General features: G+C 29.1%; 2 protein-coding genes across 2 annotated transcripts; one reads left to right on the top strand and one right to left on the bottom strand.

The window, feature by feature from the left end:
• Positions 1-799: 799 nt before the first annotated feature.
• On the bottom strand, positions 800-2,387 carry LOC108461296 (profilin). The gene is made up of 3 exons (XM_017761098.2): positions 2,115-2,387; positions 1,600-1,737; positions 800-1,172 (listed from the first exon to the last, which is right to left on the bottom strand). The coding sequence occupies exons 1-3, from the start codon at positions 2,235-2,237 to the stop codon at positions 1,038-1,040; spliced, it is 396 nt and encodes a 131-aa protein (XP_017616587.1). The 5' UTR covers positions 2,238-2,387; the 3' UTR covers positions 800-1,037.
• A 10,106-nt stretch (positions 2,388-12,493) lies between these two features.
• Positions 12,494-14,365, top strand: LOC108464063 (leucine-rich repeat extensin-like protein 4). The gene has a single exon (XM_017764147.2). It carries the CDS (start codon positions 12,779-12,781, stop codon positions 14,024-14,026), a length of 1,248 nt encoding a protein of 415 aa, XP_017619636.1. The 5' UTR covers positions 12,494-12,778; the 3' UTR covers positions 14,027-14,365.
• Positions 14,366-14,486: the final 121 nt, after the last annotated feature.

Genomic DNA, 14,486 nt, shown 5'->3' with positions numbered 1-14,486 from the left:
TTCAATTAATATTCACTAAAACGTAATTATTTAAAAATTTTAATTTAATTATTGCCATAGTTAATATTTTACCACGCTCCACTTTAAAAATTATTATTTTATTCTTGTATAAATATAATTATTAAAAAAATTATTATTTTATTTTGTATAATATAATTATTAAAGTAAAGGGTAAGTACATAAAAACACTCAGTATGTTTCCTATTTAAATATTTTTAAAAATATTATATTTAAATATTTATTTACCATTAAAAATTAAAAATATTATAATAAAAAAATAACAAAAATAAGATTGAAGCCATTTTAAGTGAAGTGGAGATAGATGCATCCATGATAGTGGTAATGATTTTTAATATTACACCGCCGTGATAGAGCGAAACAAGTAGTGAAGAGATCAAGCCAGTTGTAGAACAATGGTGGATTTAACAACATCCACCACCGCTCCCCTAGATGACCATCCCTATTCCAAATTGAATGTGCATAACGACCTAGACTACATAATCTAGCCATGTTTTGAGCAAGATAATCTAGTTTCTCATGCATCTTCAGCATTCAATAGTTGCTGTATTGCCACCAAAAAGAAGAGAAAAAAATTTTCAAACTCAACAAAGATCCTAGTAACCCCCATTTCTTTACGCAGAAGCTAACTATAATCAATTCCAATTACGCGAACCGAGCGGCAAAGAGGTGTTAACTTTCAAAACCCTAAACATAAAACCACCAAGAACACTTCATTTAACCACCCAAATCAAAGACCAACAAAAGTAGAAAAATCCAAAATTGTAAATGTAGGCAAATGTCCCTCAACAATCTTCATGATACCATACATCAAACAAAGCACAAATACAAACTAAGAGATCAATAACATCGCCATTACAAACACTGAGCTTTTCGTTGAGTTCTCTATGAGTTTCACACTAGTAACTGGTAATACTATTATTCAACTGCACCCAACCATCACTATAAAAGAGGTGGTGGATACGAGTTTTGTATAGAAATAGAGAAGAATTGAAACAAATAAGGCCACAGCAGCAAGATCAAAAACCCTGTTCAATGAGATAATCACCAAGCCTTTCCACAACCATATTGCATTGGCCGGGAGTCATTGGCTCATCATAGATTCCGATGAGCAAAGCCATATTGGACTTTTTAATAGTAATACCTCCGGATCCCTGAAATTAAAATGAAAAAAATAAAGTTTAGAATACAATACAACCATGACACTAAAATTAAATCAATGAGAAAATGACTGCAAAGTCGTGCGGTAATGGCCTCCTTTCTTTCATTGCAGTGTCTCCGTCCGGAGAAATACACTCTCTACAGATATTGGTGAATGGAGGCACAAGGTTGCAGCTGCATGGAGGGAAGAAAAGGCAAGTGCATACAAAAAAGCATCGATGTACAAATTTTGAGTCGTAATAATACGGATTTGGTTTTATTTTTATCGTCTCAAAAGGCTGTATTCGAAATTGCAGTTGGAGCAAAATTCTGGAATGACAAGCCTATTCCCAGTCAAATAATGTAAGAGAATGCATGTACAGATGAGATTTTTCAGTGTTATAAAACAAATTGAAACTAAGAACGGATGAAGAACATTACCTTCTTCCCTCGAATAACATATCCGGGTTCGCCTTGGATCACCATATATTTTGTGCCACCAAGGTACAATCCAGTTGGAGCAAGTGACCCAGGTTCAGCAAAGTCATTCATGATGGCATTAATCTCTTCTTGTTTGAACTGAAAATTTAACATAAAAACTAGAAGCAATAAGCACAGATTGATTATTCTCATAACATTTATCACCATTGCTAAAAGTAAGGTCATTTGCAGAGATCATTTAGCATCTAAAACTAAGAAAAAATAAACAAACCCCAGAAATCAATACACATACTCAATCGACATGCAATATGAACTAACAAATCACAGCAAAAAGATCCCTACTTAGCATACCAAATCCATTAGGGTAAATGCTTTTCGGAGAAAATAAGATCAGCGAACAAATAATGAGCAGTGAATTCAATTTATAGCAAACAGATCACCTCATTCAAAGCATCAACTAAAACCCAAAATGGGAAAAGGGATTAATGAAAAACCCAAAGGGTAATGAAGAAAACCTGAGGGAAATTGGAGCTCTGGGCCCAAATGCTGCCATCGTGGCCGACGATGGCGGCGGAGGAGAGATGATTGCCATCGATTTCGCACATCAAGTGCTCATCTACATATGTTTGCCACGACATCTTCTTCTTCTTCTTGGTGAAATTCTATGGATTCGTTGAGAACTGGAGAGTTAAAAAAGAAACGCTCGAGAAAGGTATTTGGCTGTAAAGGGCCGAAGCTGAGCTGAGTGACAGACACGGAGATATAGGCATATAGCGCTAAAATAATGAGATCTGTCGGCTTTTTTTTTTTTTTTTTTTTTCCCCTTTTTTATTATTTAATTTTTCAAATATTTAATTCAAAACTCATCGAACTTTTTAATTTTTTTATTAATTATATATCTATTATTGAATTAATTTCAGGTGTCATTCCAATACCAAGTCAGTTATAGAATATTAAAATTTATTTTTTTAAATAAATTACATTATTATAAAAATATTTTTATCTTTAGTTATGTTTATGAAAAATGATTGTCAAAGATAAGGTGGTTTTTGTGGTTTTTTTTATTTAAATAAATTTTACAGATTTTATATAAAAGAAAAATTATTTTTATAATAATATATATCACCTTTTTAAAAGAATAGAGTTTTAATATTTTTAAATTGAATTAATATTTAATTAAATTATATTTAATTAAATAATTAAATATTGTACAAATAAATAATATTTTGAAGATCTAATCGAAATTTGAAAAAGTTTGAAGAAAATATTATGTCTAAATAATGGGTTTAAAAAATTTAAACTTGTTTAAAATATGGGTCGCTCAGTCTTAAATTCAAGTCCGAGTTTGATTGTGTTAAGTTTATAATATTTTATATTATATTTTTATATATTATGTAACTTAGAACACATTAACTTATACTAAATATATAATATTATTCTAACGTAAACATTAAAATAATGTTACGATGACTATGTAAAAATTTTAATAAATAAAAATGTTTAAAATTATTAAAATTAAAATAATATAATATAAATATTTTATTAAAAATTAAAAGATAATATAGACAAACCTAAAATAGGATTGGATTAGTCCTCTGCAAATATGGGCGGAATTAGATAAAATATTAGACCCAAATTTTAAAACGGGACGGGCTTAAACTAACATATAGTATGTTAATATCATACTTAGCCCAACCAGACCCGACCCGACCCATAAGCACCACTAATCCTAATATTATTATAATGCATTAAACCAAACAATATCAAAGATAATAGAAAAAGAAATAAAATTATTCATGCCTTCACTTTCATTAGGCCCCCATTCCCCCATTTCATGTGGACAGCTAGGAGCTGGACTTTCATATGTACTAATTTATTCGGGCTATGTTGTAAAATAAATAAAATTGATTCAATAATTTAATTTGAATAAAAAAATAAGTTAGAATATGAATATTTTAATTGTGATATTAATTTTAAAAAAATTAATATAGTACACGTTTCATTTTATGGTTTATATTTGAGGTTTGTAGTTGTTTCTTTCAACAATATCATTTTAAATATTCAAATCCACAATTCCTTTTAGGAATGTAATGTTCACTATTGTATCCAACACTTGTTAGTTTCTTTTATTTTTAAATTATAACAACAGATTAAGTCCTTAATGTTTATATATTTTCAAATTCGGCCCTTATTTTTTTTTAAGCTAAATTTGATCCCCGATCTTTTAAAAAAAAATTGAATTTGAAAATTAATGTTTCAAAAAGAAACGAGTTGTAATTTCTAAACATGGCAACCCATATAACAATCTACTACATGTACTTCATGGTTATTTTTTGAATTTTTATAAAAAAATTCGTTTTATTTTTTTAAATATTTTTTATAATTTTAAAATTGTTTCTTGATATAGCATGTCAACATAAAGTCCTCGTGAAATGACATACGGGTTACCATGCTAATATCATTAAAAATCAATGTTTTAATCAACATTTCTCTTAAAAAGCAACAATTTAATTATTTTTCAAAGGTTAATATAATTAAATTTAATTAAAAATAAAAATCCAGTTCACAAAACATATAAATATTAAAAGTTAAACTTATCATTACTTATTTTGTATCAAACAAAAAAACTTAAACAATGAAAATAAAACATAAATAACTCAATTTTATCTAAAATCAAACTCTAGATAAGCTAGGCATCTCTTATTTAATGGGTATGAGGAGAGGCCCGTTTCACTCCTAGTTTGGGCCTCTTTCCATTCATGGCCCAAAACTATATTGGGCTATTGATTGATGCCAGTCTTCTTTTTTTCCCTGTTTGGAGCATGTTCAATCAATCTATCGGGTTGATAACCAAATCAGATTTTTATTAATTGAATTTGTCAAAATTAATAAAAAATTATTAATGGAATTGAATTTGTGAAGAATGATTTAGTCATGAAAAAAATAATTCAAGTTAATTTGGCTGGTTTTGTTTAATTTACTAAAATTTAACATTTCAAATATATATATATTTCGCGTCAATTGAGTTTTAGCTTGATTGGTATCGATATTGTTATCAATGCAGGAGGATGTGAGTTTGAGCACTGAAGCAACATTATCCTCCTATTTCAGGGTTGAGGAGGGTTATGGGTATTCTAAACATTGTATTAAAAATAATAGTTATAATACAATATTTAGGGTTTTGTTTTTAATTATTATTTCTTATTTAGAATTTAGAAATTAATACTTAAATTAGTATTTATGGTTAAAATTTTAGTTTAAATTTTTATCATGAAAAATATTTTAAGGTCACAAATTTGCAAATTAAAATTCAAATAATTTTCTTTTTCGATCTTTGACACTAACCGTCAGACCCGTTTAAACCTAAGGTATGTTATTTTACTTGTTGATGGGTATTGATTCAAAGTATTGATAGCCAAATCACCACTTAGAGCTTATTAGCTGAACTTAAAAAAAAAAAAAGCTCAATGAGTTAAATAAAAACTTTTGATTCGTTCAATAGAACTATTTTAGAATTTTTTTTTTGAAATCAACGGACCAAAATGCATATTTAAAACATAAATCTACTAATAATTTGAACACCTTATTAAGTATACTTTATCTATTAAATTTCAATGACTTGATACGATTAAAACCACATAATCAACAATAATTTTTTTTGACATAATGTTTAAAACTACCCATAGTCTCTTCTAACCCATAAATAAATAGGAAAATAATGCATTTCAGCACACTCGAACCTATGTCCTCCGGCATTGATATCAATACACATACCAATTTAATTAAGACTCAATTGGACCAACAACCATTCTAAAATCTCCTAATTAATGAGTATAATTTGGTTGGATATTAATTTTATTGCTACCAATCCAACAATTACCCTACAATGTCTTAACCAACCAAACCAAAGAGCAGCCATTAAAACAGTTCCATCATATTATAATATATATATATATATATAAAACATTTACATCATGAGATTATAAAATCAATGAGCAGCCATTACAATAATTCCATCATAATATATATATATATAAATAATATTTTTCATCATGAGATTATAATGGATTAAATGGCACAATTTTCAAGTTGGTGTAGATACTATTATTACAATGATTTGCAATCCACTATGTGGTTAAATTCTACATTATAAAGATGATCCAACAGGCCATCTCCATTTTTATACATCATGCAAACAGTAAACATCTCTTTTTGGAGAGTCCAATATTAAAAATTGCATGACAGATGAGAGAGCAATAAAGGTTTTTTCAAGCATACCAAAAACAGTGGTGAAGTCTAAAAAATTTTTTAGGGGTCGGATAAAATTTAAATTTTTTATAGTTTATATTTTTATAATTTTTAAAGGATTAAATTAAATTTTTATAATTTTAGGGGGGTCAAAGTACAATTTTATCTTTACTAATTTAAAATTTTTTAAAAATTTCGAGGACCTAAAATGAAATTTTCTATTTTAGTGGGGGCTGGGGCCTATGCCAGCCCCCCTGGCTACACCCCTGACCAAAAGTCAATATGGAGGAAGATGTGGTGGAGGTTGAAGACAGATGATTCTGTTTAGGTCAAGAGTTGTATAGTTTAAGTGGTAGAAGGAGATGAAGGAAGAAGTGGAATTCAAGGAAGAAGATATGTATGGATAAAGTTCGGGAAAGAGGGTTGTTGAACATTTCCAATTTTCGAGGTTTAGAGAGATACTTATATGGGCTTGATCTCTTTTGCCACGTGTAGTCTCTTAATAGCTTTATTAGCCTTTTTCATAATCCATTGTTAGGTGAATTATCTGATATTATCTTGATTGCAAAATATATGTGTGATAAGTGGTGACTATTTTATTAGAGTGTCCTTAATGTCAAGGTGATTGGCTTGCACGTTCGTTAGATTCTCGAAGAATAATCCTCATGGTGGAAGAAGTAAGGTTGGTGGAACCAAATGGGCGAAGCTATTTGATCAGGGTACTTTGGCCAGAGTTGTCAAGAGGTGGAGTTCACACACATATAATAATCACATTTTTCTATAATAGCACCTTGTGTATCAAATGATAATTGTTATATATTTATAACAACATTTTAAATTATATCATATTTAATTTTTTTTAACTCTTTAAATTAAAAAATGGGAAAATATTTGGTACTATGTCGGTAACGTTTGTAGACTCTACAAATAGGGTTAGAGAGTTGACAAATGTCCTATAGGGTGTATTAAAATATAAAAAATTATTTTAAAAAAAACATGTAGCAAATTTTTAAGATTGCTTATAAAATAAAGAAAGTACACTGTCAATGTATCAAATACTAACACTTGAAAAATAAAATATATTAATATTAATATTAATTAGTGAGATCTAACTTGTATCTTTACATGACTGAGTCTTAACTCATTGCTATTGACATTGTTGTCAGTGCAATAGGATGTGTGTTCAAACGCATTGAATCACACTTATTCTTTTATTTAAAGGTTAGGAATTGGTTAAAAGTAATTATAGGCTTTGTATCAAGAAAACTCTATCAAAGACCAACATATGAGAAGGAGTATATAATGGATATTAAAGAGGAATAACCTAACAAAATATGCACTAAAGTAATTAGATAAAATTGTACATGATATTTATTTTTCTACTATTTTTATTAGTAACCGTATTGCCAATTACTTTTTAGACTAACATAATAAATATAATGATTTGATTTTAATTTTTGTTATTTAGAAATTAACTTTTATCATACTAATATTTTTAAAAATATAAATTATATAACTCAGATAATTATAATTGTACTACCGAACATGACATAGGAATTACAATATAATTATATCTGTATCAATGATAGGTATCTAAAAATTACAATTTTTACAATTATAAAAAAATAATTATACTTTCATTTAATTATTGTGGTATCCACGTATACTAACTAAATAATATCTTAACAAAAGTTTATTGTAAACAAACCAATAAATGTTGTTAAGAAAGAAAAAAACAAAGTGGAGGCAGATTCTTGGACATGACAGTAAAAAACAAAGTTGTTGAGGGTCGCAAAATGAAATCTGGTTTCAAATTTTAAACAAGGTGTTGTTGAATTTACTTCACACGGGCATTATTTCAAACAGGTTGAGTGCAATGACACAAGGGAAACCTATCGACGTGTAGTTGTCACGGGTTTGATAATGATGAAATGAACAACCCCAAGGAGACAAATCCAATGTTTATTGATTAAAATTACCCTTATCAATTCCAGAAAATAAGGGAAAGGGGGAAAGGTGTTGTATATATAATGTTTAATTTGGTAACCTAAATTTTTATATCATTTTGATTCTTAAATTTAGTTTTAATATGCAATTTGATACTTCATATCAAATCGTATCATTTGGCCAAATGAATATTTGATATTTACTCTAAAAAAAATACGTAGATACTTAATGAGGCAAAAAAGAAAAAGGCTCAAATGTCAAAAATTAATTATTAAAATCAAACTCAAATACTAAATCGAGATAAAATTTTAAATATTAAATTAATCATTAAAATTAGATTTAAATATTAAATAGTATGTTAACCTTAAAATATACTATACGAATCAATTAAACAAAGTCCACAAAGAAAAGGGCATGGAAGCTAGCAGAGAGGCCACGGGGCCTACCCAAAAAAAAAATTAGACCCTTAAATTAAAAAAAATTATTTAAACCCCCAAAAATTTGGAATTTCACATTAAACCTTTCAAAAATTTTAATCAAATCCCTTTAGTTTTTTTTTTTCAATTCTCATTAAGCATTTAAAATTTTTAAAAATCTTAATTAGACCCCAATCTTAACCCCAAAATCTGTTGCTAGAAGCTAATAAAGCCCCCCCTACACAAATTTTTGAAAATTTCTTTTACACAAAAATTTTCAAAAATATTAATTAGGCCTCCCAAAAATTTAGAATTTCTCATTAAACCTGTCAAAATTTTAATTAGATCCCTCCAAATTTTGTGTCAATTATCATTAACTTTTAAAATTTTTGAAAATTTTAATTAGATTTATCAAAATTTTTAAACCATCTCATTAAATCCTTCACTAAAAACCCAATAGGGAAATGAAAGTTTGCATTTGCATTATTGCTTTATTAATTGATTCACATGAAATTCTCCATTTTTGTTTTTCTTTTTAATGATTATTGGAACAAACAACAATCCCACGCCCACCAGACAGAGGAAAGAAACATTGCACGTTTTTAACCCACCAACATATGAATGTTGTGTGTGATGTTTTGTAGTAGCTGAAACTTAATGAACAGATGATTGTGAACTGATCTATGGTGGTCGAGGCTTAGACAATAGAAAGTGAAAAAGAAAAGGAGGCCCCATTTCCAGTCACCTGTCGGGTGTACCCATCATTAAAATGATGACCAGGAATTGGTAGGTTTTACATAGTCAATTGCCATCAGGGTTGGTTGAAAATGTAATGAAAAACACACGCATGATTTAAAACTTAAAAGTGGTAAATTAATGTAAAAATACCAGAAATTAAAATTGTTTTATCTTCACAATGCAATTAGCCACTTGATTCCTCTCATTTAGAACGTGCCCGATGCTCTATTGATTCATAGTTTTTAATATCCGATTAATTATTTTCATCAAGGCTGAGGATGAATTCACCGATTATCTATCTTAAAAAGCATTAATTACTTCTAAACTGTTAATATGAATCAAAGTTTATTAAACTCTCATTTTTTAAGAAGAATCATACTACCCAAAATTCTGCCTCAAAACTGAACTGCACCCAAAACATTCATTATTTATCATCTCATTTGAAGCTTAAAAATTACCCCACAAAGGATGTGAACGTTTTTTTTTTTATCCCTAAAACATGGTTCATTATTTCGTTAGGTCTATAAAAGGCATCATCAATTTCATCAGGGCTTGGCTTTGAGTTTGGCAGGCGTCATTTAATTTATTTATCTAAGCTAAAAGAAATTTATATTTATAACACATCATTTTAAAAAAATAAATAAAGTTGGATGAATTTAAGTTTTGATTACATTCATAATGCAATGAAAAACATATCATTTGCATTTGTTGCTATCTAATAAAGCTTTATTCAGGTAATTCTTTTACAGAGAAGAGAGTGTGATAAAGTGTTAATTTAATCTGAAAGTCTAAATGTGATTAAAGTAATTTAAGAAGGGGTTTTAACTATTTCGAATTTCGCTTTTATTAAGAGGATCATTCAGGTGTTACAACATATAAGACGGTGGCATATAAGACATATCCCGAGTGAGAGATTTAAATGTTGACCATTTAGCTAATATGGTATTTGACAGAAATATCGATGTGCGGGTATTTGCTGAAGCTCCTATGAAACTTTTAGCAGTTTTACAATCTGATAGAGCTAGCAGCTTTGTGATCTTGGTAATTTAAATTAGTTTTTCTTTGTTTTTATCAAAAAAAAAAGAGCTCCATTCTAATATATAATGACTCTTTATTTAGCCTCTATTATTATTTATTTAGATGTTCAATTTAGAAATTAGATTATCCAAATTGGTTGAGTCTTAACTCGATTAGCATCAACATTATCGTCAGTGCAAGAGGATGTGGGTTCGAATGCGTTGAAGCATATTATCCTCCTATTTAAGGGTTAGGAAGGGACTATGGGTAGTTTTAGGCAATATATAAAAAAAAAACAGATGTGATAAGAACTTATAATGAGATTAATGTTTAAAAAAAATCAGATTACCCGATGTGTATGAGGTAACTTTTAAGGGAAAAAATATATATATTTTTTTAGAATTTTTAAAGAGATTAAACTAAAATTTTATCATCTTGGAGAGTTAAAGTATAATTTTTACTATTATTAACTTATAATTTAAATTTTTTTGAGGTAAATTTTCTTTAGACTTGGCAACTAGATCTATTTCGATCTCTAAACTTATATTCTATCAAGATTTAATGATGTGGCTTATATTACTAAAACATAATTGGATTAGATAGATCGAAGACTTACTGATATAACAGCTTGAACAAATTTGTTGAACCGATTGACTTGAAAATTGCTTGCAATTTGTAAAAATTGAAAACTAGAGAAAAACCGATAGTTGAACCTCAATTTATTAATTTTTTTAGAGTTTTACGAATTTTTAATTAATTATTTAATTATTGTTGGTCCAATAATCGAATCAATTGAACTTGTTGAATCAGGAACCAGTGGTCTATTTATTCAACCACCAATCTGATTATTAAAACCTTAAATTTAACACTTCGAGAATATACTACACTTTAATTTTCAAGTGATGATATGACATAACTTCAAAGTATCACATCATTAAACTTTATATTTTTTTAAGTTTATAGATTAAAACAGGCCAAATTATTAAATTTAAATCTAAAATAAATAAAAAATATCGATACTACCAAATTCAAGGGGAAAAATTATATTATCCTTAGTTTTTATAATATATTTTCTTTTGCCCAAAAAACCCGAGTCATTGACACATCAAGCACTTTTGAGGGTTTGATTATTTCTTAATAAAATATAATGTAGTTCATGGAGGGACCAAGCTTGATAGTAGTATTTTCCTGTTTAAGAATAAGGGCATTTAGAATTAGGGGTTTTTTACCTCAATATTATAAAAAAATTATACACAAAATTGGTTATCAGCCAGATTAATTAAGAAAATAGTATACTTTTTGAATTGGTGCCTACATGAGCAGCACAACCTATTATTTTATTATTAATTTTTTTTGTTTTAAAAATTATTATTATATTATTTTAATATTTATATTAATATATGGATAAAAATACGGGTTTTATACGGATAAAAATACAAAGCTTGACACATCGGTAACACGACTAGTCGTTTAACAGGCACAACACCTACATATTTTCTTTTCTTTATTTGCATTTTACAAAATTGGTCTTATATCACTTTTGGTCTCTCTACTAGGCCTAAAATTAAATTCAATCTTTATACTTGAATTTCTACAATAATATTTGGTCCTATTTTTATAATTTTTTCTAAATAATTAATATTGTTAATTACTCTGTTAAAGTTTTTAACGTGTTTTTTAAACAAAATATTAGTTTAACAAAATAATGATATGTTAAGTCGTAATAAGTTTTAAATAATAAAATTTCTAACAAAATGTATTCCAACTTAACATATTATTGTTTTGTTAAACTAATATTTTATTTAAAAAACACGCCAAAATTTTATCGAGTAATTAACAAAAATTTTAATACAATTTTGTTAGAAATTTTATTATTTAAAACTTATTCCAACTTAACATATCATTGTTTTGTTAAACTAATCAAAATTTTATAGAGTAATTAACAAAAATTTTAATACAATTTTGTTTGAAATTTTATTATTTAAAACTTATTCTAACTTAACATATCATTGTTTTGTTAAACTAATTTTTGTTTAAAAACATGTCAAAATTTTATCGAGTAATTAACAATGTTAATTATTTGGAAAAAATTATAAAAATAGAACCAAATATTATTGTAGATATTCAAGTATAAAGATTGAATTTTAATTTTAGGCCTAGTAGAGGACTAAAAGTGATATAAGACTAATTTTTGTAAAATGCAAAGAAAGAAAAGGAAATGTGCAGGGTGTTGTCCCTACATCAGAAACGACTAGTCGTGCCTACCTGACAGACTTGACCCGTTTCGGGTATTTTTTATCCGTATAAAACCCGTATTTTTATCTATATATTAATATAAATATTAAAAATAATATAATAATAATTTTTTAAAACAAAAAAAAATTAATAATAAAATAATAGGTTGTGCCTGTCAGGTAGGCACAATCCCAAAAAATATACCATTTTCGTAATTAATCTAACTGACAACTCATTTTGGTGTATAATTTTTTTTTTATAATATTAGGGTAAAAAACCCTAGAATTAGTCTTGCTTGAGCAATACAATTATCACAAACTTCAATCAAATCCCAAACGTTTACTGACCAGATTCATCAAAAGAATAGAAAAAGAAAAAGCTCAGTTATCAAGTCAACATTTTCACACCCAAGAGTTACTCGTACAAAAGTCTTCAAAGCTTTAAAAGAAGAACTCAAATCACTCAACCCCCCATTCTGTCCTTTCATCAATGCCAGCAACAGCAGCCTAATTTTGTACAACCTTAAGAGCAAACTAACTAATCACTTCAACCATTTTGGTGTCTTCAAACAAAGCAAAATGGGGTTTTGTTTTTGGTTCTTCCTGGTTTTTATACTTTGGCAAATGATGAATGTTCCAACACAAGTAGCCATTGCTGTTGGTGGTGGTGTTGGCATCAATATTGGCAATGGTGGCGGCGGCGGCGGTGTTTGGTTTGGTGGAGGAATCAACATCAACAACAACCCAACACCATCTGGTCCTTCAGTGTCAAAGCTCAACAATGCTTACACTGCTCTTCAAGCATGGAAATCAGCCATCACTGATGACCCTTTGGGGGTTTTAAAGACTTGGAATGGCTCAGATGTGTGCTCTTACAAAGGGGTCTTTTGTTCAGTAGATTCATCAAATGAACCATTTGTGGTAGCCATAGATCTCAACCATGGTAACCTTCAAGGTACTTTAGTAAAAGAACTCTCTTTTCTTACAGATATCACAATCTTTCACCTTAACAGCAACCGGTTTTCAGGGACAGTCCCTGATACTTTCAATGACCTTACTTCACTTCAAGAGTTGGATCTTAGTGGCAATTATTTCTCTGGTTCTTTTCCTATGGTTACTTTATACATACCAAATCTTGTTTATTTGGACCTTAGGTTCAATAATTTCTCGGGTACCATTCCTGAAGATTTGTTCTACAGAAGACTTGATGCTATCTTCCTCAATAACAACCAATTTGAAGGTGAACTCCCTTCAAACTTTGGGAATTCACCAGCTTCTGTTATTAACTTAGCTAACAACAAATTCAATGGGAACATACCAGCTAGTTTTGGTTTCATGCGTTCTAAATTGAAAGAGATTTTACTTTTGAACAACCAGTTAACAGGTTGTATCCCACAAGGTGTTGGGTTGTTTTCAGAGATGCAAGTCTTTGATGTGAGCCATAATTCATTGATGGGTCATTTGCCTGATACTATGTCTTGTATGAGTGACATTGAGGTCCTTAATTTAGCACACAATGAGTTATCTGGTGTGTTGCCCGACATTGTTTGTTCATTAAGGAGCCTTATGAACTTGACTGTTGCATATAATTTCTTCTCTGGGTTTGGCCAAGAATGTTCCAAGTCTTTTTATAGGGATGTGGGGTTTGATTTCTCATTGAATTGTATACCCGGGAGAGATATGCAGAGACCCCAGCCTCAGTGCAATGTTATCCCTGGAAGTGGGCTGAGTTGCTTGAGAATCCCTTCTCCTCAGCCTCTAGTTTGTGGAGCATTGTTTGAGAACTTGAACCCTAATGTAACCCCCTCATCGTCACCATCTCCATGATCTCACCATACATGAATTAACTGGTATTGGTGCCTGTCATTCATTAATAGCTCATGTCCAGGGTTCAAATTCACTTGCTTAATGGGCCAATAATCTGGTTTAGTAACGTAAGGGCTAACCAGATAGTGGATGCCTTGACCTTCTGAGGAAGTCCATGTTATTTAAACTTCGAAATGAATCAATGCTGAAAGCTAGCTAGCTTTTGAACTATGTTATGTTTGCTCAATTCATCTGGTTTTTTAAGTTTGAGCAAGATCTGATAAAGATCATCTTATGAAATGTAAGATTTGTCTACCCAGTTCTATGAAAGAAATTTGGTGTGTAAGCCTTTTTGATAAACCATCTATGCTTGTTCTTTTTACTATAGGTTTTCACTGTATCAAAACATTCCTTTGCTGTCATTGCTTTGTTTGAGTGGAGGACTATTTTTCATTTATTTAAAAATTTCTCCGAAAATGAA

This window comes from Gossypium arboreum, chromosome 13 (genome assembly GCF_025698485.1).
Source record: "Gossypium arboreum isolate Shixiya-1 chromosome 13, ASM2569848v2, whole genome shotgun sequence".
Taxonomy (NCBI): Eukaryota; Viridiplantae; Streptophyta; class Magnoliopsida; order Malvales; family Malvaceae; genus Gossypium; species Gossypium arboreum.
This window is presented reverse-complemented; position numbering and strand designations above follow the sequence as displayed.